This window comes from Melospiza melodia, chromosome 9, assembly GCF_035770615.1.
Source record: "Melospiza melodia melodia isolate bMelMel2 chromosome 9, bMelMel2.pri, whole genome shotgun sequence".
Lineage (NCBI taxonomy): Eukaryota > Metazoa > Chordata > Aves > Passeriformes > Passerellidae > Melospiza > Melospiza melodia.
This window is the reverse complement of record NC_086202.1, coordinates 13,017,977-13,041,161: the sequence shown is the minus strand read 5'-3', so window position 1 is coordinate 13,041,161 and position 23,185 is coordinate 13,017,977. Positions and strand designations below refer to the sequence as shown.

Below are 23,185 nucleotides of genomic sequence, written 5' to 3'. Positions count from 1 at the left end.
CAGGGTGAAGCTGAGGGCTCAGGCAGGAAGTAGAGGAGGTCTTGATCTGTGGGACTCACCACTAGGACTGGGGGCAGATGGATTACACAAGTCCAGCACTTCAATGAGAAATAGAAAAAAGCTGGGAATGGAAACGAACAGTTTTCTCTAGGGAAGGGAAACAAAAAGGGGAGATGGAGAGGCTAGAAAGCAGCAGCAGCTCCAAGAAACCTAGGAGTTTAAGAGAAAAACGTCCCAGAAAAGCCCACCCCATTCCCCAGGAATGAGCTCCCCAGTCCCGTGGCACCTCACCTACTTCCCAGCACTGGGGGCCGACATAGGACCTGATGGTCCGGCCTCAGCTCCCACTGAGGCTCCCGTCGCTGGCTGGCAACGCTGAAGAAGCAGGACGGCGGATGCAGGACCCAGGCACAGGACTGACGGACACCCCAAAAGGGGTGAAGCCAGGAACCAGCCGCTCTGCTCACAACGTGCAACATCCACAGAGGCAAAAACCCACCCTCCTACCACTGGCTATCAGTGCTCCTACGGGCTTCAGCCACAGCTCCCAGCACGGAGCCAGGTACCGCCTCTCACCGGTGAGATGTTTGCCGGTCCCTGGGGAGTGCAGGAAAGCAGCGGGGCAGCAGAGGCGTGCAGGCGTGGGTGAGAGCACAGGGGAGCGAGCGAGCCCCGGTCAGGTCTGACTGGGTTTACTGGGTCACCACGGCAGCTGTGTGAGCATGACTGTGCTGGCCTCAGCCTCCCACCGGCAGCCAGGCACAGCACACCCAAACGGGCTGGCCCAGCCGGCACCTCCTTAAAATCCCCATGACCAGCGTCTCCGGAGGAGCAAAAAGCTTTTGATGAGTGAATTTCACACTCTCACCAACCTGAATCTGGCCAAAGAAACTCACCAAAAAAACAAGCCAAAGCTGCCATACACCTCAACTGCAGCAGGACATTCTGTGGGCATAGGAGCTCCTTCCCAGAGCCCCATGGTCCTCAAAGTCACAAGGCAGCAAAACCCGGGAGCACAAGGTGTTTGCAAGCTGCACTCCAGGAAAGCTGTGGTGTCTGTGGGGCTGCCAAACATGGAGAGACCACAGACAGGGTCTCACAGGCCCCCCCATAGACGTTTCCTCAAAAAAAAATTATGCCAGCTTTTTAATTTCAAAGGAACTCAGGAGAAAGAATGGAAGTGGTGCATGGGAGCAGCACTTCTCCAGCTTACCCTGAGCATCTATTCTGGATGGCAGGACAGATTTGCGGAGTGGGATAAGACACTTTCACATCCCACTCCTCCCTAGACAGCTTATAGTTGTTCCACCAAGATCTAGTAAAGCCCAAGCAGGCTCCCAGAGTGGCTGCTGGACATTCCCCCTGCCTCATGGGCTGATCCCCTTGGCATCACAGACTACAAGCAAGCACTGCCGGTTTCCCAGTGAGAGACAGGGATTTACAGTGGGTCTTCTCTGGGTTATGGAGCTGCAAAACAGCCTTAACAAAATCCCCATCTGGCACTGCACCAGAAGACACCAATTGCACTTTGCTTTTTTTGGAGCCTGGGCACTCCCTTGCAGCCGATTCCACCCTACTCACTGATGCCCAGCCTGGCACAACCCCCTGCAGCCACTCGCATTCCCGCTGTCACTGAACTGTCCCACCCCCTAGGAGACCCACTCAGGATGCTCTCAGGTTCAGCTGAAACAGCCTGGCCCGTTCCTGGGGCGGGCTGGGGGAAAGGCACCTGCCCCAGGGGATGGTGAGGTGGGGAGAGCTCCGGGCGTGGGAACAGCCAGTGAGTTATGGCAAGGGAGACAGGGCTGGCCCCAGCCTGGCGTGAGCGCGCTGCATTTCGGGCCCCCCTTCCCTGGAGGCGGCAGGCCTTGGGTGGGAAATCCTGCGAGATGTGGGAAGAGGAGCCGGGATGGAGGTTGCCAGGCAACTTTAATTCAGCCCTTGACGAACTTCCAGCACTTCGCTTCTGCTGCAGATCCCAACCAGCAAATGATAAAACATCAGATCCACCCCAAGCCCATAGTGTCCATCCATTTGTTCGAGGAGTTTGCTCCTGGCCTCGTGCCCAGATTGTCCTGCAAGGACACGGGTCCCCCGTGGCAGCACCCCCAAAGGCCAGCCCAAAACAAGCCGCTGTTCCCGGCACAGATCTGCAGGGGCAGGATTTGACCCGTGGGACTGGGCTGGCGCTGCTGCACAGATATTTCTCAACCAGACAGGATTTTTGTCAACAACAAAAAGAAAAAAATGCAAACTTGCCAAATGCCCTCCAGGAAGAGGGGACCCGTGCTGGGTCAGGGAGAGAAGGAGCACAGTGACCTCCTGGGAGCCCCTCCCTGGGTTTATTTTTGCTTTCCTTAAACAAAACCATGCGTGACCCTGAGGTGCTTCAGCAGACACACACTCGAGCTTCCGCCATTCAGGAAGCAGATGTACTTCTCCTTTACCCAAATTTGGGATTTGGGCACAGAGAAGGGGAGGAAGAGCTGCAACATTAGCTCCTCTCACAGAGTATCCTGCCCTGCTCCCGATGCAAAGCCCCCACGCAGAGCACAGCCATCGTGGAGCCAGGGAGGCGGGTGGGAGGCTCCTGCAGGCCATGGGAACAGGCTCCGAATTCCCACAGCAGTCCCCACCAGCCACCAGCAGAGGAGAGCACCCAGCTCTGATCCCAGAAATGTCACGGCAGGGAGTAGACATGTGAAGTAGCAAAGTGATGGATGGGAGAGAGAGTCGGGACAGTTGGGGATGTGGGACAGTTTAAGGGGCCCCAGTGCTGGAGGGAGCCAAACATCCGTGGAAAGACAAGCTGAGTAGTCAGCAATAAAACTAACAACAGCCCAGTTTCCAACACATTTGCCCCCCCTTGCCCCCGCCAGCCCCACGCCTTTATCGACATCCCCCTGCTGCATTCCTGTGGGGAATGTTGCCCACCCCACAAGGGGCAGGGATATATGGTGTCATCCCTGCAGGGCTGCAGGGATCAGGGCGTGTTAGCTTCTCCCAAGCTCCCTGTTTTCACTAATCTCACAAGAACTCGTTCCTCTCCTCCATCAGGTCGGGTCTGATGTGAAGCAGGAGATTCAAAGGGGCTGCCAGGCAGCAACAGAGCTCAGTGCCAAGTCCCTATGAGAGCTCTCCAGCCATTCTCACCCAAACCCACCCAAAAAAGTCCAACTGAGAAAATAAGGAAAGCTGCTCTGCCCTGTGCCACGGCACAGGGACAGCTCTGCTCCAGCTGCTCATGAATCGACACAAGCAGACAGCAAGAGCACAGTGCCCATGACAGCAGAAGAGATCACTCCTCCACTGCCCACCCAAATGGAAAACCCACCAACACTGTCTGTTAGCTGAAACAGTTCCTTGCCTGGGTCCAGAGGCCTTGCCAGGAGATGGTCCAGAAGGGTGCAAGGAGGGGAGGCTGAAGGGCAAACCCTTGCAGCTCAGTGGCTGGACTGAGAGCACCAAGGGATGCCACAGCCAGTCCTGGACAGAGGAGCAAAACTCCCCCCACAGGAGCAATTCCTCACACACTGGAGGCCATTAGCTCTTGTAGGACAGCAGTGAGGACACAGTCCCTATGGCTCTTCCCTCTCACAGCACATCTGTCCCCTTTGGAAAGGCCACAGCAGCAGCCCTGGGCTGACCCCACAGCCTGGGAGCACCTGAGAGAGCAGCAGGGAGTCGTGCGACAGCCGGGAAGTGAAACCGGATGGTGCCGAGACTTTGTGGCTCGCTCTGACTCCACTCTCACGCCTCCAGCCCAGGACACGGGGGAGGAGAGAGAGCCACCGAGCCCTGAGATACGGGATGCACGGCCCTGGGGCTCCCACCTCCCCCATCATTAGGCAACATCACCTCCAAACCCCAACAGGCTCCATGCTTTTTTCATTTGCAGCATGACAAGCTGCACCGCTGGCCGGCAGCCCCTCGGCAGCCTGGACAAACGAACAGACAGACAGCCCTCCACATCACAGCAAATTCTCCCAGCAAGGGGGCGTCTGCATCCAAGTGGCTCAGCACTGGATGTGATCTGCAATTCAGCCTTCAAAGGCTTTGTGGCTGAAGCACATTGTCTCCTCAGCAGAAGCAGCAAAATAATTGTAGAATTAAATTCCCAGGAACAATTAGAAAGAAAACAAGGAAAAAATCCCAACCCTAAATGTAAAAGGACATCTCAAAGCCAGCAGATTTCAGGGCTTTTTAAAGCATTTGAATCCATTTGCCCGTCCCTGTGGCTGCACTGTTTCATTTCACTGGGCTCATACAATGCAAGACACGGAATTAACTTGGGTGTTTGTTTAGAGCCGGTTTGTCTTCCAGTTATTTTCCAAAGCCAGGTTTGAGTTTCAAAGATGTTTCTTGGCAATGCCTGGGGTTCCCGCCGTCGGGACGGTGCGGGGCTTTCCCAAGGGGAAACAGAGGCTCAGAAATCCCACACGACCTGGGGTCCCCTTGGAAGCGGGGGCAAGAAGTGGAGCACAACCCAGCTTGTCTGCAGTGAACATGGGGCTTTCTGCTGCAAGCCTGTTCCTCTCCCTTTTATTTATTCCAAAGATAAACTGTTTTCTTTTCCAAAGTCCAGCAAAACCAGATGACGGGAGCAGTTTTGGGGCTTCCAGTTTCAACATCTTCTTGTTTCCTTTGCTTTCCCTCCAACAAAGCTTCAATTCGGGGTCAAACCCAATTTTGATATTTCACTTTGCATTCAAAACTGCACAGCACAAAGCAGTAACATCTGGCCTTTCCCACAGTTGTTTGCATACCGCCAGCTTTGTTGCCCCAAAATCAGATCTCCACATGATTTACATGGGCTGGGCTTTGCAACAGGCAAACAATCTCCCTCTGTCAGGTAACGGAGGTGGGATTGTACCTGGAGGCAGCTTTTAAGCAACAAGAAAAGCAGAACCCAGAGCACACCCTGAACCACGAAGCTGCATCCCGGCCCCCACACAGGTTACCTGGAGCCTGAAACCCTGGGCCCCCTCGGTCTCTGGGCAGCAGAGCTCAGGCCCCAGGAGGAAGGAGGGGGTGGCTTTGGTGATGACCTTGCTGTGGCAGAGCCCTCATGCTTGTAAATCACAAGGAGCTGGTGGCAGAGCCAGCCAGGAATGGAGGAATGGAGATGGCAGCGTTTCCTCCTGAAGCAGCAGCCAGGCAGGAGCTCTCACCTTTGAACAGGAACAGGCACCCACCCAGCACCACTGTCGGGGGAGTTACATATAAAAGTCTGGGGGCATCACCTCTCCTCTCAGACGGGAAGCAGGTCCCCAGGACGGGCCCCCTCTCACGAAATCACCCATCACATGAGGTGCTTCCCAACAAGTCTCATCAGGATGCCAAGCAGAGCCGGCGGGCAAGTGCAAGGAAATTCCCCACACGCGGCCAGGCGAGGCTGGCACCACATCTCCCCTGCACAGCCCAGCAGAGGCCCCTCAGCAGCCTTGCTAAGCACACCTGCACCTTTATCCCAGCACATGACCTGCCAGATTTGCTGAATAAACCTCCCAGCTCCAGCAAACCCGCTGCATTCCTGGTGGGTAAAGTGGTGAAATGTTCAAATAGATGTTGGAAAAGGCAGGGGGGAGAACAAAGCCTCATCTGCAGCAGCTGAAAGGGTGGTTTGGATTTGTTGCCTTTTTTTTTCCCCCTCAGGTTGCAACACAAAAACAAAGTCCTGATAGGGATCTCTCCTGCTGGGGGGCAGCTCCCTGCCCCTCATCCCTCTGGGCACAGCAAGCCTGGCCAAACCGAGATGAAGCACAGACCTGTCCTGCAGGGCACACACGCAGCATCTGCGGCTGCCAGGGTCACCCTGCCCAGCTTCGGGGTTCAGGGGGGCCCAACCAGCGCCTGCCGCAGCGAAACAGCCGGAGCCCGCAGTGGCAGCCCAGCCAGCACCAAAAATGCTGCTGTTGTTATTAATAATTTCCCTGCATCTGAGCAGAACTGCACTCCTCATCCATTTTGGGAAGCCTCTTTGTCTGAGGAGACTGGGTTTTTTTGCACCCGAAGAGGCTTTTCATGGTTCCCCCTCCCACTTCACGCTCTTGGTTTAAAGGCCACACACAAGTCACTGGCTCACCTGGGCACTACTAGAGAGAGCAAAGAGAGCCCCAAATTCCTGTGCTGCAGGTACTTTCTACCTTTGGATTGGCACGAAGAAGCAGAGAAGCCCCAGCACAGGCTGGTCTGCTCTGCCTGGGGGCCATCTGCAGCCCCCAGAGCAATGCAGCCCCAGGAGATGAATCTCGACGAGTCAAGACTCAGACAAGCCACATTCCATGACCACCCCCTGATTTCCAAAGGGAAGGAGAGGGGGCAGGGATTGCACTGCACCACCTGCATCGGTTTAGTACCTCATCCCAGCCATCTGAAACACCAGCTGACCCCAGGTAATGCTCAGCCTTCCCAAACACCCCCAGCAGTTCTCATCCCCCCAGGCCTGCTGGGGAAGGACAGGGCAGGATCCAGCCCTCCCTGCCCAGAGCTGGCGCCCTGTCTGTCCGTAACTCCTAGAATCGTGTTCCCTCACAGCCCCAGCATGTTCCCCCATCGCTCCTACCCAGGTCCCCCAGACCCACCTCACTCCACACCCCAAACCTGTCCCCAGAGAAAGTTCCTGCACTGCCACCACATCCAGCATATCCCACCTCCCCTTCGGTTCTTCACCCCCAAATCCTCACCTGCATCAGACCTACCCTAAATCCCTTTCCCTGTCGCTTCCGAGGTTCTGCCCTCTTGTTTCCCCAAACGCATTATTCCCTGGATTTCAACCACAGCAGGTCAGAGCCCTGCTCCTCTTTCTCTGGACCGTTCCTGTGAGCAGCACCCACACCCAGCACCCCAGAACCTGCCTGTGGACTCAGCACCCGGATCCAGCACCCGAGCAGACAGAACCAGCATTCCAAACCTCGCTTGTGGACCCCAACCAAGACCCGGCACTCCAAATCCAACAACCCAACCCTTCCTGTGGACTCAGCAGCCGGACCCAGCACCCTTAATCCTGCCTGCGGACTGAGCAGCTGGGATCCAGCACCCCAAGCCCTACCTGCAGAGCCATACCCGACCCTGAGCCAGCACCCCAGGACTTACCAAGCGATTCAACACCCGCACCCAGCGCTCCAGATCCTGCCCGTGGGCTGATCACCCGGCCCCAGCCGTGTGCGCGCAGTACCCGCACCCCGCGCACGACCGACCCAGCTCCCGGATCCTGCCCGCGGACGCGGCGCCCAAACCCGGCACCCCCCCGGCCCGCGGACCCGCGCCCGCCCCGAACGCCGCCGCTCGCGGCCCCTCGGTGCTTGCCTGGCGCGGTGGCGCAGCCGGTGCGCGCGGTACGGCGGGCGAGGGCAGGGTTCGGCCGGGCTCGGCTCGGCTCGGCTCGGCTCGCAGCGCAGCCCGGCTCGGCTGTCGCGGCCCCGCCGTGCGGAGCGAGCCGAACCGGGCTCCGCAGCGCCCCCTGCCGGCAGCGCCGAGCGTGGGGGCTCGGCCCTCAGCGTGGGGCCGCGAGGAGGAGGAGGAGGGGAGGGGAGCAGGGCCGGCCCTGCCTGCGTTGCGTGGAAGCAGGTGGCAGCACGTCCCTCGGCAGAGTCGCGGCAGGCAGGGACGGGATGCTACCGTGCAGCCCCCAACACGTAGGGTGGGCCGGGGGCTCACTCAGCACAGGTGGTTTGCGTGATGCGGCCCCCAAAAGCCCGTGCGAATTCCCTTTGCAAAGTCAGAGAGGCAAAGGACTGATATTGTGGACTTAGTACTGTGAAAAAGCGTGACTGAACACGGATAAGTGCCATCCTACTCTGCCAGCACAGCAAACGCATGCTACCTGTACCATCACGCCAAAACACCAGCCAGAGGCACCCATGTCAGCACAGCACAGCCCCCCGCCAGTGCCATGGTGCTCACTAAGGTGTCTTGCCCCTCAAAGTCACCCCAGCACCCTGCACTGCACGCCTGGGTCAGGCACTGTGCCCTATCTTCTCCCTGCTCTCAGCACGCCTCGCCATTCACGCATGGCGGAAGGTTGTTTGGAAACACAGGCAGGTAATGGTTTCTCTGGGGCCCTGTGTGGAGCCTTTTTATCCTGGGTGGCTTCTGCAGCTCCTCCCCATGTGGAGGAGCTGCCAAGTCCAGGCCTGTGTTTGCTTTCCTTTCGTAAGCTTCCAGCACCTGGCCAACCCTCCCTCCTCAACCCTCGCAGCAGCAGCAGGCCTCCCAAAGCCAAACCCTGAGCCAACATTGTGTGTAATCAGCAGGTTGGATCTAGGGCAGTTGGAAATCAGCTGAAGCAGGAGGTGGGGAAATGCTGTACCTGTGTATGCTGAACTGCAGCTCTCTTGGAGCTGGCAGGGTGGCCGGGTGATGCCAGCCTGTGGTCACCATGCCATGTGGTGCCCAGTCCCAGCACCATCGCCTCTGGATGCCAGTTCATCCCCTCCGCTCCACACCATCCCATCCCAGAGGTAAGGTCTCCAGAAAGGGGACAAAGACAACCCCAACCCCACACCCTGCAGACCTGGAGCCAGACCCATAGAAGGGCATAGGGCTGAGCAGGTTGTGCTACAGCTGCTGAGCATTGTTTGGGGGTGAGGGTCAGCCCTAGCTGAGATTCCACCACCTTCTGGACCTCAAGGGTCAGTGAAGATGGCAGGGCCAGGGTGATCCTGTGGGGAGCCTGACTAACATGCCATTCCCAGGGCCTCTGACTGCCAGAATCCTGACTCCTACAAACACTGTAGGTGGGAGGGAGGGTAACAGAGGTTTGAATCCCCCAGCCTTCACCCACCAATGGGTCTCAGCTGAGGAGGGACTCATCCTGGTGTTCTTAATGACAGGTGGTTCTGTCACCCTTGCACACACTCCCCAAGCAGCCACCACCCGCTCTCCCAGCATGACATCCCAAGGCCCATTCCTTGTCCCCACTCTCAGAGCAGACGCTGCCCACCTCCTAGAGCACTCCCTGCCTCCCCGCCCTTGCCTCCTCTGTGCTCCAGAGGCTAATTACCATTTCCTCCTGTCCTCGGGCAAAACCCCAGCGTCTCCTCCGCGCCTCGCCTTGCCTCGCCCCTCTGCCCACCCTGCGGAAGTGGGAGGCCCACGCACCGGGAGCCAGGCAGGGACGGGAGCCAGGCAGGGACGTTCTTGGCCAGCCTGTCTTACCTAGGTATGGGGTGCTCAGGTGCTGCAAGGCAGCTGGTCCTCCACATCCTCTCCAAACCCCATTCCCTACCTCAGCAGAGGCACAGCTGGAGTCTGTGGGGCCACTTATGGGGAGAGCTGGTCCATGAGCGCTGGGGAAGGGGTGCCAGGGCTGGGACAGCACTGCCCAAAGCTCCCCCTTACCCAGGGCACTGTACCCATCCCATCCTGCAGCAGCACTCCCTGCCTCCCACATGGCTGGAAGCCGAAGCCAGCGCAAATTGGAGCTTCGTTAGCTGCTGGCCTTGCAGCAGGATAATTAGTGCGTGAGTGCAGAGCAAGCTGAGCCTGGCGCGACCAGCACTGGGCTTTTAAAGGCCCGAGCTTGCAAGGTTTTAATTAATTAACACGAGTCATTGGCAGCTGGAAACAGATCTATTTTCAGAGCTTTGCTAGCTCTGCTGCCCCCATGAGATTAACTGAAGGAATTTAGGGCTCCAAGAAGTTGAAGGCCAGGACCTTCCCCTTCTTTGCATGGTTTTCCCAAGAGTCAGAGAGGCACTTTTCCAGGCAGCAGGAGCCCAAACAGACCCAACCCTCTCCTATGCTTGTATCCCTCATATCCATGGATTGGTTCTGCTTAGCAGGAAGGTCTGGCTCTGCTTCAACCCTAGCCCAAAGCCAGGAAGGTGCTGGAAGGGGAATTTCCTATCAGGGCAGCTCTAGAATCACAGAATCATGAAGGTTGGAAGCGAGCTCCAAGATCATTGAGTCCAACCTTTGACCCAAAAAGACCTGATCAACAAAACCACAGCACTAAGTGCCATGTCCAGTCAATTCTTGAACATCTTCTGGGATGTTGACCCCACCACATCCCTGTGCAGTCCATTCCAATACTTAACAACACTTAGAGAGAATAAATTCTTCATGATGTCCAACTTGAACCTCCGCTGGTGCAGCTTGAGGCCTTTTCCTCTTGTCCTATCAATTGTTACTTGGGAGAAAATGCTGACCCTCACCTTGCTACAACCTCCTTTCAGGCAATTGTAGGGAGTGACACGGTCTCTCCAGAACATCCTTTTCTCCAGGTTAAACAACCCCAGCTCCATCATCTGCTCCTGATAGGATTTACAGCCCTACAACTCCAATCCCAGCCCAAAGCAGGGGACCCTTTGAGTCACGACATGGTGCCTTGGGAAACCACCCTCCCCAAAACCATGCCAGATTTTGTCTGTAGTGCTCTCTCCCTGTTACTCCAAACAGCCTTTAGGAAAAGGAAATGTTTTGTGCCCTCATCACCAGCCCAGAGACTGGTTACTGTTTAATTTCTTACTGTTGTCACTTAAACACTGTGCCCCACAGAGAGAGGACCGAGTAGAGCAGGCTCTGCCGTGTCACAGCCCCACCCGTGCAGGGGCCAGCTGCCCAGCACAGCACAGCCCCACCACTCCAGCACACAGCAGAACCAGGCAGATGCCAAGAGCCAGCATTTCTGAGTTCATCTGTTTCTGCCACACCACTCTACCTGTGGCAGCCAGCAGAAAAGCTCACAGACAGCCCCTCTCACCCCCCAGATGCCCAGGGAGCCAGGGCAAAGCCATGGCAGCTCTCATGTTTCACTTGGCACCACACCCCCATCCCAGCCGGCATCCCAAATGATGCGAGGAATTATAACAGGGCCAGGACACCGTGAAATATTGATGGGATTAGCGCGGATCAGCTCTCCCAGCACGCAGGCTGCGCTCGCCCCGAGCAGGGAGATGCGACCTGCCCGCACTCAGGTTGCAGCTCAGCTCCCAGGGCAGCAGCACTGCCAGCTGCTCCCTGCCAGAGACACTTCCCCAGCCAGCACAGCCTTCAGCCTTCCTGCAGGGCCGTGCAGACCCCTCAGAGCACACAGTGATGTGATTCAGGGTGCTTAATGCATGACACTGCTGTGCCTCAAGTGCCTCAAGGCTGCTGGGGATGAGCCACTGTCTGGCTTGGCTGTAGCTCAGCACCAACACTCACCCTGGGCCCCAAGGGACCCTCACCCTGCCTGCAGTCCCAAAATGTGCCAGCCCCCAGCCCTCTTGCCCCCTCTCAGGCTTATCCTGCACAACCAAGATCTTATGGATGTCCCACACAGAGGGGTGTCCAGGATGGCTGTCAGAAGACCCCCACACTCCCCACTGATCTGTGTCCCCTCTCCCACGACTGGAAACCAGGTTTGGTCAGACAGAGGATTTCATTATGGATCAGAGAGGTGTAAAGACAAACAACTTAGCAGGATCAAATAGCAGCCAGGATTAAATTAGAAATACACTGGCAGGGTGCAGACCATGGCAGCAGCCAGTCACAAAGGGTTCTCTTTTGGGATTGCAACACTAACAGGGCATTGGTGCTTATCAAACCCATGGGTTGACCAGGATCCCCAGCATTTGGTAGGACACTGCTTCCTAAGGCAGGCCTGGCTTCTGCTCAGCAGTACCTGCAGCCTGTCTTTCCCTTGCCCGAGGTAAGAAACTGAGATAAAGCTCCAGATCTGGGATTTGGTTTGCCTGCCTCTGTAGTCCGAGAGGCAGCAGGCATCCAACCATTTCAAGCTCCTCTCCAGACTGGTTTAAAAGCCAGCTGGGAGTTACAAAATCACGGTGCTCCAGCCGCTGGGGTTTATGAAACCCACAAAGGAGTTGCGAAACTCAGGCTAGGGCCGTGCCAGCCCACACTGCAGCGAGAGGCTTGTTATAAAGGCAAAACCACCAGCGGAAAAACGGGTACTTTCCCCTTCTGACATGAGAAAGTAACAAGCAAAACAGCCTTTCTCCAGGCCCCTCCATCCTTCAGCTACACTGTGAGACCTGCACTGCTGCTTTACCTGCCTCCGTGGAAAAAAAGCCCCATGGGGAGCACACCAGCCCTGTGCCACAGGGGAGTGGGGAAACCTCATCAGTCTCCTTTGTCCCCCACAGGAGCAGCCTGCCCCGATTCCAGGCTCACAGATCTGTGTGGAGCAGAGGAACAGAAAAGACTGCATGGTGTTGCCTGGACTCTGACAGCAGCACTTGGGGCTTCCCAGCAGCTGAGTACACACTGACCAGGCTTGGCTTTGTTTCTTGAGAGCGTCACGGACTCATCAAGCTAAGTGTGATGCTCCACAAATTAGCCCCGGGAAAAAAAATATTCCAATGGGCACAGAGCATGAAAGGCTCAGGAGTCTCTTCCCTTCAAGTCATTGAGCAAACTTAACAAACCACTGTTTCTTCAGGCTGAGAGCCAGCGGGGAAAATTACAATTGCAGAAGAATTTGTCTGAGAAAGTTATAAGGAGATGGAAAAAGGCAGGGGCAGACCAGAAGAGCCAGCCTGTGCTGCAGCCCCTCCAGCCCAAGGCTCAGCTTCAGGGAGGGATGGGACATTTTCCCCCAGCTCAGTACAGAGCAGAGTTGCTGCCTCCACTTCCTGCAAGATCACAAGCAGCGTTTCTCCTCCCATAAATGCTTGGCAGTGGAAATTGGGATGTTCTGCCCAAGGCCATTTGTTGATGAAGGCTGCCAGGTGCCGGCAGCCCCAGCCGCAGAGCCAAGCACCGTGCCAGGGCAGATTTTCTCAAGGGAGAAGCAGCTGAGTCACAGCAGCTCCGATCCGTTCCCACAAGCCCGGCTGCAAGAGGCGCACGGGAGTTCACGGGGGACGGGCGCTCCGCAGCGAGCTGGCAGGCTCGGCTTGGTTTGCTTGTCTGCAAACCTCTCTAAGCCAGCGGAAAGCATCTCCCTGGCTCCGGATCTGTCGGCAGCGTGCCCTCAGGGAAGGGCTGGTGAGACTGCGGGAGGGCAGGGTCCTGACCTGCCTTTCAACCAGGCAGAGCTGCTTTGGGATGCTCCTGCAGCATGGAGGGGGAAATGCCAGCAGGCACTGGGAGTTCATTAGAAAATGGAGTTTTGAAGCTCATTGTGGGGTCTTGTCCCAGCTCTGGGGCAGGAGCAGGACAAAGGTGGCTGCACACAGGGAAGAGACAGAGGCATAGCACCAGGAGAAGTGATTTGCTGGGCTGGACATTGACAACCCCTCTGCCCATGATCCCAGCTGCTCCCAGTAAAAGCAGGCAGGCTCCAGCCTGGCCAGGGAGCACAGGGGTGTCTCTCTCTGTTTCTGCAGTGGGGCACAGACCCTGTGTTTCCCCTGCATGGCTGGTCAGGTCCCTGCCACACACTGCCTAGAGCAGTAGCACAAATACCTGGGGCTGCACGAGGGATGGGATAAGACTGGTGGCTATTAAAAGCTGCCCTTTTGGGTGAGCCAACCTGCACCCCCCAGAGCTGGAGTCAGGAAGGTGTTGTGGCCCCCAGCATCCACCCCTTGGGCCAAGCCCCCAGACAGGATCCATGTCCCCATGGCTTCACCTTTTTGCTCTCTGTGTCACTGTGCCCAAGCAACCTCTGTCCCAGCCCTGCCTCCTCCAGCCAAATGCTTGGATGGTCCGTGGGCATCCCACCCCTCCTTCCCAGGCACCGAACCCCTACACTGCTGTCTCTGTCACCAAAGAAGAAACAACCCCAGCAGTGCAGTAAATAACCCCCCCACACAGCAGAGCACTGGCAAGCAGAGCTGGGCACATCCATCACTCTCGCAGTTTTTCTTCAGCTCTGACACTTTGATAGGGGCGAGGGGGTGGGGAAGGAAAGGAGCTTCCAAAATTTATGAGCTAGGATTTAAAAATACAGTCTCCCAGAAGCACTGCAAAACCCAGAGATGGTGAAGGCAAGTGACTTAGAGGTTGCTTTTGGAAACGAATGCAAAAGCTGTGCCTGCCTTGGAAAGAGGGACTGGAGAGACCTGCATGGCTGATGTCACAAACCACGGCCTCAGTGGGATCATTTTGCAAGTCACAGCTCTCCGTGCTGTGCATTACAAGTAAAGTGCAAGGTAGAGGTAACAAATGATGGGCTAAAATCCCTGCAGCCCAAAGGGTAATGTCACCCTCAGTGCAGACAGGATTTGGACTGTCACCTTCAATCTCCCGGAGTTTCTCCTCTACATCCCTGACCTTCCACTGGTACATGCCTAGCCAGCCTTCCAGCCCTTTTGGAAGCAGATCCCCTTCATGCAAAGAAAAGAGCTTGTAGCTGTAAATTTAGCTGAAAACATCTCTGCCACAGGGAATCACGTATCAAATAATAAAGCTAAATGAATGTCAGTAAGAGCAACCACAATATTGGAGTCCTTGGTCTTTACAGATGGACTGTCCCTCAGCAGGGTGCTGCAGAATTAACAGCTGAAAAACGTTACCCAGTCATTAAAAACATCTAAAAGTAATTTAGGCTGAGTGACAATGATGCTCAAAGAAAGTTGTTTGTGGAGATAAAATGAGCTATTTCAAGCTTGCCTTTTGTTGAAGTTTTTCTGTTGAAGTGGAAAAGGACTGAAAAACGCTGAGCTGACAGCCTTGCCAGCAGAGCCCTGGTGCTATGGCAGCGCTGTGAGGAGCATCACCATGAGCTGCTCTGATCCCCCCTGCCATCACTCTCCCATATTCCTTGGAAGGATGCTCAGAAAGGTCCGGGAAGATGGTCCCCGGGGCCACCACAGCATCTCTGCTGCATCACAGTGCCATTTATGATGATGGTTTTGCTATGGAAACATCTCCTCCTAACAACAGATCTGTCAGCACATGTCCCAAAAGCAGACCAGCATTCATTACATGGTAATTTCTGCTTCCCTGTGATGGAGGCGAGGGACTTATCCTTCCCATGCTTTTCTTAAAAAAAACAGAACAAAAAAACAACCAAAAAACCAACAAAAACCCAACAAAACTGATCAATGTGAAAATCTGGGTTCACCCATCAACAGCATGGCATGAGCCCAGGGTTCCTCTAAAATCTTCTCATAAGCATATTTTTGGTGGGCTCTTTGGACACACAGAGCACTTCAATGCCCAGTGTTAAATATTTCAGGTGAAACATAACTCCTCTAAGTGCAGCCAGCCTTACTCTGAAGCTTCAATTCAGTGAGATTTCCCAGCAGCCTTCAGGAATTGATTTGCTTCTTGCTGCTACTTTCTCTCTGTGCTGTTCAGCTAAGTTAATGTATTCCAAAACCTGAATTTTTTTTCCTCCCCCTACATAATCAGATTTTTGGAGGCTGCAGTGAGATGCCTCACAAGCAGTTTTTGTCCTTAGGTGTTTTCTGAGCAGGCTGCATCCATCACGTCCTGGTGCTTTTGCACATCTTTGTACGAACGGTTTGTTCGAGAGTCAGCTGAATTCCTTTGATTCATGTTCCTGCGTATCCATATAGCTAATTTACCTTTATTAAAAGAAAAAAAAAAAAAAAAGGGGAGCTATTAAGAAGGACAGTGTCAAGGCCAGCAGAGCAAGTGCTGGAGGGCTGGGTTAATGAGCGGCGTGGTTGCTGCTGTCCAAGTGCCCAGGCTGGCTGGAGCCAGGAGCTGCTGCCCCAGCAAGGCTGACTCAGTCCCTCACTGGGCAGACACAGGCTGCAGGCCCTTTGGAGTAGACTACTCCCCCTTTGGAGTAGTCCCTATGCTTTGGGGTCCATGGTGAACCTCACTTGCTCCAGCCTCCTCCCTGGTATGTTCCAGAGGACGGGCCCTGTGTGTGTTCAGCTTGGGCCAAGCCCCGTGCCCAGCCCAAGCTGCATCCCTGTGCTTTGGGGAGAAGGTGAAACACAACTATGGATAAATGGATTTGCCCTCACAGGAAGATCACTCTGTTCAGTCCCATGGGCCAGACAAGGATGCTGTCCCTCTGCTGCCTGTGCCAGCAAGGTCACTGAGCTGTGCCCTGGCAAGGACACTTCCAAGGAGAGGGAGCAGGGATTTGCAAGACGCTCATCACAATCATTTATTCTTGTCATTTCTGACCCTCAGGGTAGGAAGAACATCAGAGCACTGCAGGCACAAAACAACAAGCTTTGTAGGTCATATCAGCGTGTAAAGTACCATTAGGAACCACAGCACGAAGCATGAATAATACTTCCTTTATTCCATCATATACCTCAACGCCCTTTAAATAAATGCAAATGGTTTTTTGTGGACAAGGTTTGTATGAGATGCCTGCTCAGGAACTCAGGGCTGAAATGGAGCTGGAGCTGTAATTTTTGCTCTCCCCCTGACAAGTCAGAGTGTCCTCAGCACTATCTGATAGGCTCAGTGACAGTCCAAGCCAACCCAGGCAGAAGAGCCAGGAGAACACTGTAAATCTTCCTCGCAGAGATTTATGCTCTACCCATTAAACCAGAACCACAAAAGACACATCCTTCCATACTACCCTCCTCTCTCTGAAGGACACCAAGGCAGGAAAAACTTTGAAGGACTCCAAGCCTGGAAAGGGACCTTCAAGAGCCAATCACATCGTTTCTGAAAAGCCACCAACAGTCACAGCCTCGACGGCTTAAATCCTAAAATCCTTTCAGCAAATTATGACCTCGATTACTAAAAATGATCAGATAACGCAAAGGCAGAGAGAGATGCGCAGTGAGTCATCGCCCCCAAGCACTTGCGCTCCCTTTGGTCCCAGCCGGAGTGGGGTGAGGTTGCCCCCAAGAGGCAAATCTGACACAGCAAGTAGAGAGGAAAATGCTGAATTGTGCTCTAGTGGTACCACATAGGAAAGATTTTTTTTAAAAAAAATCTCCTCATCTGCTCTTATTTGTGCTTCTCTCTACATCTTTGGATGGGGTGGGAGGGGAGAGGAAGGAGGTCAACTCTGGCATGTGGCTGGCTGTGTTCTGCTGGAGTTCCTGAACCACACAACTCGTTTTCCTAGTCTGGCTCACAGGGTCATTAGAAAGATCAAAAAATGTCACTGACTTTTCTTCAGCCAAATGAAACATTTGACCCCATACACCTCATTTGACCCCCCACCTCCTCCAGAGCAAGGGCTGGCACGACCTTCAACAGCAACTTCTGTCTCAGGAGTGGATGGAGAGACAGAATGGTGGACACGATGGACTGCCTGGAAACTGAGAGATGACATGAAATCCCTCAGCTGTTCACATAAAGCATACAGGCATTAACAGCACACTGGACCAAATCCTAGCACCTTGCAGGGGGTGAAGGAATGGGACAGGCATCTGGGATATCTCCCCAGCACATGCTCCACCCTCCAGGGATCAGCAGCCTGAGCTGTCTCAGCCAGGGAGAACGGCTTTCATTTCACAGACCCCTGCTGCATTTTTCTGCCATAAAATGCTCTTTGAACCTCTAAGCTTTTAGCATCCACATCCTGAGGCAAGCAGATCCCCAGCTCCTGTCTCCTTTTGTTTGCTTTGAGCTTTCCTGCTAATAGAAGAACTATGGAGTCTGAAGCCGTATGACAGAGCGCCATTGAATGGCTTCTCCTTATTTGCCCTTTTTCAGGCCGATTGTTGAGCTCTCCATCTTACTTTCCAACATTACAACTATTTCAGAGAGATGCAGCTGACTTAGGGCCACTGCAATTTATTCCTGTCCTTTACACACACACACAGAGACACCCTCACAAAGGGCTAAACCTGTGACATAACCACAGATTTAACCATTCCTGCAGCTGCTTTTCAAGAGGACACAGATCAAACACCCAAGCACCCGGGGTACTCACTGCTCCTGCAGCAGGCTCCTTGTGGGTCCCCCTGTCCTGCTCAGCCGGAGAACATTCCTGCATCCCCAGCAGCAGCGCCTGCTGCAGCACCTCAGCTCCCTGTCAGCTCCAAACTGGAAGCGTCATCTCCAAAATTACTGTTGCGCTGCCTCCTGCCAGACTCTTAATTAGAGGAAGGCTGACACAGTTTCTCAGCGAACGGCGTTCGCATACTGCGGGAAAAACAGAATGAGGGCAAGAGGAAAAATGGGCTAATCAGAGAAAATCAACTGGAGGGAAAAACACGTTGCATTGTGCAAGCCTTGCCATAACAATGCTGGAGCACAAAATATTGAGGGGGAAAAATGGGTTAGTACACAGGGGAGGCAGGCAGTGCTTCACAAAGGTGAAGGAGAGCTGACATGCAGTGCAGCAGCTCAGCATCCTCACCTGGCAGGCCTCTCCCCACAGCCTGCTCAGGGCAAAAGGACACGCTCAGTTTCCAGCATGCAGATCAATGTGTCTGAGAGCCTGAGCGATGCCGTCTGCAGAGCCCACGGCTGCTCTGCATGATTTACACTGCCTTTATAAAAGCCTGCATTGTGAATAAAGCATGAAACTGGATGCCTTGCCCCGCTCTCCCCACCACTGCCCCTGGCAGCTTGAAGCTATTGTTTTTATTTCAGCTGCAGTCCGGAGAGGAAGGGGACCCTCTGCTCCTGCATCTGCTCCGAGAGCCAGGAGTTCCAGCCTCGGGAGGGGAGAGCCTGAAACCCAGAGGCAAAGCCCCGGAGCCTGTGTGCCCACCCCAGCCCAGAGCACTCACTGCTCCGGTGAAGGAGCCCCCGCAGCACAAAAGCTGCACAAATGCATTTACCCTTTGTGCTCCTCTCTGCGAGAGGGCAGGAGCATCACTCGCCCGGCTTCAGGCAGCTTCAGCCGCAAATGCAAACCCAAAGGGAAGCACTGGGACAAGGGTGTGTGAAAATGGCCCCTTTATCCACCCCCACACACCATGCGGGCCAAACCTGCCTTGAAAAGTTTTGGGTTTCCCCCCAGGCTGATGGCAAAGGAGCTTTGATGACAATGAAGGGAACAATTCCAGTGGAGTTTCCATCCCCTCCCCTGTGACCTCCCTAAAGGGAACTGGGAGGTGGCAGGGAAGCTGAAGGAGGTGAAACATTTGCAGCATCTCAGCATGCAGAGACAAGGGAGGCATTCAAAAAAGTACTACATATCCAAACGCCTCTTAAAAGCAGCCTTAAAGCATAGGACTGACTTTCTCCAAACAGATCAAAATATCAAGATGGAAGATGCAAACGTTTTTCTTCACTCATCACCCAGCCTTGCTTTTGCTACCAGATAAAATACTCCCTTTCAAATTCCTGACTGCAAAGGCGAGGAAGCACTGGCTGACAAAAGCATCAGCAGGCAAAACTAAAAGCCTCTCTGCAAAGAGAAGCCCTTCAAGGAATTCACTTTTCCTAGGATCCTTCCCACCAGCAGCCCACGCCATTCCCCAGCACTGAAAGCCCTTTTCAACACGTGATAAGAAGGGGCCCTGCCAGTAAAGCTGACAAAATATCCACAAGGCAAAACATGAAGGTATTTCACAGCCTGGGGGGAATATGGGGAAAAGGGCAATTAAAGGAATTTTGATAAGTTAAACCACAAGGAATAAGCTAAATCCACTAATGATTGTCTGACCCCTCTGGGCAGCTCCTTTGGAGCTCCTCAGCAGCTGCTTAGGCTCCTACAAGCTCATCAAACCTTTTCCCTGCTCAAAGTCAGCCGGTCCCAAGAGCCTTTTCTCTCTTTCTGGATGCAGAAAGAAGCTCTAATATGCCAGTGCAAACAGCTGCCCCTCGGGCAGAGGGCAGTGTTTCCCACTGGGGAACTTTAGGCAAGGAGCAGTTTTCCAAAAGCTCACAAACCCAAGGAATAGGACCCCAGAAAAATTAGGAGGGTCATCTCGAGCAGAAGCCTTTCTGATTTGCCTTTAGAAGACCAGCATTAGTACTGGAGCTCCAGTATTCCTGCTAGGGACAGGATGGGCAGAGGAACCCAGCTACCTGGAAGTACTTGCCTGAATCTCCACAGCAGCAGAGTCTGTTGCAGCCCCTGTGCCCAAATGTTGGCCCCAGGACTGGTCCTGGGCAGTGCTGAGCACAGACACCTCTCATGGAGACAGACCTGGCTTTCTGTGCTCAGAAAACCAGCACAGCAATTTTATTCTGAAACACTTGCCAGTTTCCCATAGGTGAATGAACCCTCAGTATTAAGTCTTTTTCCACACTGAAATCCTACCTCTAAAATGCCTTTGCAGCAATCTAACCAGATCCTCCACCAATAACAACAACATACTTCAAATATTCCAGTCACGTGCTTTTCCCAAAGACATCCTCAACTAAATCATTATCTTGGGGACTTCAGAGAGTTCCTGCAGCTGCTGCATCAATGAAATGTCCTACTGACCTTCAGCCAGACCTACCTGCATATCATTAATCACTTCTGAAATCCCCATCCATTACCAAGTTCCATAACAGGAACAGTTATGGAATATGAGATGCACAAATAGTTTCACTGCCAGGTTTCTTCAACTTTAAAACCAGAAGTGTTTGGGTTATTTTAAGCCATAGAGAAGCTTGTCAGAAAATTAAAGAAAAAAAAAGGCAAGGAGCTACAAACATATATTTTACAACCAGACTTTAATTTTTTTTCCTGTTATTACTGCAATAAAGTGCACCTACTTCCACATGAAATGTGATAACTGGGCTCTTAATATAGCCAAGCCAGTATCAAAAGATAGACCTCAAGTGCAAAATGCTTCTCTGAAGACATCCAAAGCAGTTAAGACCTTTAGTGTGCAACAACCTTTTGCAGGAAAAGGAAACAGCCTTTTCCAATGCATGTAAGTCCTGGCTGAGGAACAGCAAATGAGTTGGCAAAACACAAGGACAGCAGGTTTGCTATTTCACTGCCAGGACCCTCTTGTAAAGACCCTGTAGTGATGCTTGGGAATCATCTCTGTAAGGATTCTGATGAGCACCAATTTAACCCACACCTAGACTTCAGCTCTTGAGAAATTACTGCTCAGCTACAGAACAGATGGAAGAGAAATCCAGACCAAGCAGCAGTGGGGGAAGAGGGAAAGTGCTGGAACAGGCATTAAACATGAAAACACAGGAGTGGCTGAGCTGAGAATGATTTCAAGACTGTCTCCATCTATAATGAGCTAATCAGCTGTGAAACCAAGAATTGTAATATGTGCCATAAGAATAAAATAGGACCTGTGGCCATTTGTTTTTTGTGAAACAGAGCCCATTTTCTCCGGGGACATTTAACTAGAAAGGAGTGTCTGGTTTTATTTTTTCATTGTTCTGTTAAATGAAAGTAAATATCAAAGTGGCTGTTTTGTGTGGAAAAACCCTCAGCAGTTTCAACATGCTTTGAACTGCAGTACAAAAGCTGTTCATCTAAACTCCTCCCCTTTTTGTCTTCAAAATATACAGGCCAGCAATGTCAACTTTACACCGTAAGAAAATATATACACATTAAATACAGTAAACACTCCACATTTTTTTACCTTTATACAATATTAGTGAAAAAATAAAAACATTAATAAAATGACATACAATATATTCAACAAAGTAAACAACTGTTACAAGAGGGAAGGCAGATGAGCTATCAAAGAGCAAAAGATGACATTGACATAGCAGTGTGACACTTGAAAAAAAATAACATTTAGTAGGAATTTGCAAATCTAATAGATGTGTCCATTCTATACCAGTTCTTTTATATGTAATACACATAATTAAATTTGAAGGTCCTGTAGTTGGCAGGTTTTTTAAGCCTTATTTTACATTCTTATCATACAGAATTCCATACAAGACAGAGTAATCTACAAGAATTAAAACAGTATTCTAAAATACACACGTTGACGTTATTAAAAATCTCTTATTGTGGGAATCCCCATTGGTGTTTCTACCCAATAACTGAACTTTTTCTTCCTATTACATCCATTCCACAGACAAACCATAGTGTAAGATTTAAGTGATAGCATTTGTACAGAGAGCAAAAAGGAGAGCACATCTTCCTCTGCTTATTTCATAAACAGCTCCTGGAGCTTTGAGCACATATTGTCTGTGCAGCAGGACTTCACACCAAGGAATTCAGTCATCATATGGCTTTCACAGTCTTACAAAGGTGAGCCAAATGCTGTTCTCTAATCTCCACTGAGATGATATTTTATTCTCCATTTAAAGAAGGTGCAACTGCTGTATTTTGTATTTTTAAGAGACACTGGATGCTGATACCAATTCTGCTTTGCAGATTACCATGATTCAGCCCACATCTGAATGAATTCAGCCCACACTTCCTCACCTGCTCACAACAGGGGAGGTCTAACACTCCTCCTAAACTCAGATTTCATGTCACAGGGTAGTTCTTTCTCAGCCAACCTAAACAATGCTTGCAGGTTTGTGCTGGCAAGAAAATAAATACTTACTGTTATCAAATAGGTCTTGTGATTAACAAGGGAAACAAGAAAACTTCCCTCAGCTTTCAATACAGTAAAATATTTCTAGCCAGTTCTGATAGGGCTGTAGGAACAGCTGGGTTTTTTTCAGTTGATCCACTTCAATTTTTCAGAAGTAGAGTACTTGTAGTAAAAAACAATGTCAAATCAGATTCTCATGTGTCTAGAGCTTGTCTGAATCAAGCTCAAGTTCTTACTCAGGTGACTGATTTCTTCTGTTCCAAACAAGGTGAAGCTCCATTCATTCTACATCCCCCTTGATTTCAGTTTCTGCTATTTTCCCTTAACTAGGCAAGATTTCATTAATCTGGCATCCAGAAGTCATGCAGTTTTCCCTAGAGAATAAAAACAAATTAGTATACAAGTCAGAAATTCAGTGTCAGAAGAAATTAGTAGAGTAGGCAAGTGCTTATCTTGGGAGCACCACAATGTGCTGGAAAAAGTCCCTGGAATTTTATTCTGAAACACTTGCCAGTTTCCCATACATGAATCAACCCCAAATACCTCCAAAAAAACAATACTGAAAGAGCCACCTCGTTACCAACTTTCATTAATTTTTAAGCAGATTCTGTAGCCATGTGTTACATGTGTCACTTCTTGCTCTGGAGTGCTCAGAACATAAAATATCACACACACTACACAGAACTTCTTTTTCTGCACATTGTTGGGAGGAATCAATAGTCCTTACTAATGGTTACTGACAGTTTTTAACTGGAATCAATACTAGGCATAATGTATAATTTAAATTTTATGTAAATGATACTCTGCAGTACTGGAAAGCTAAGCTTTTCCAAGAGAGATTGCTTTATGTTCCAAGACAGGACTCACACAGGTAGTCTGAACAACACATTACAACTGAGCCCTTACAAGCCAAGGCTGGAAGAAGGAGCTCTGAACTTTGTGTATCAGCAGAAATTATCCACCTATTCTACCAAGGCCAGCTAGATGCCACA

General features: G+C 52.2%; 2 protein-coding genes across 5 annotated transcripts in view; both read right to left on the bottom strand.

Annotated features, from left to right (window-relative positions):
• The window catches only part of SEMA4G (semaphorin 4G), a 29,674-nt gene extending 11,714 nt beyond the window's left edge, over positions 1-17,960 (bottom strand). Inside the window, exon 1 of one of the 3 annotated variants that reach the window (XM_063163319.1) lies at positions 17,717-17,960. The gene's annotated coding sequence lies outside the window, so the exon portion shown is untranslated. Of the gene's footprint in view, positions 1-291; positions 709-17,716 lie in introns of those variants that run through there. The other 2 variants (XM_063163317.1, XM_063163318.1) reach the window with 2 other exon arrangements.
• Positions 17,961-20,386: 2,426 nt separating this feature from the next.
• The window catches only part of SLF2 (SMC5-SMC6 complex localization factor 2), a 29,453-nt gene continuing 26,654 nt past the window's right edge, over positions 20,387-23,185 (bottom strand). For both annotated transcript variants that reach the window (XM_063163315.1, XM_063163316.1), the window contains exon 20: positions 20,387-22,567. In XM_063163315.1, the coding sequence (XP_063019385.1) occupies positions 22,535-22,567 (33 nt within the window). In that variant the 3' untranslated portion in view covers positions 20,387-22,534. The remainder of the gene's footprint in view (positions 22,568-23,185) is intronic.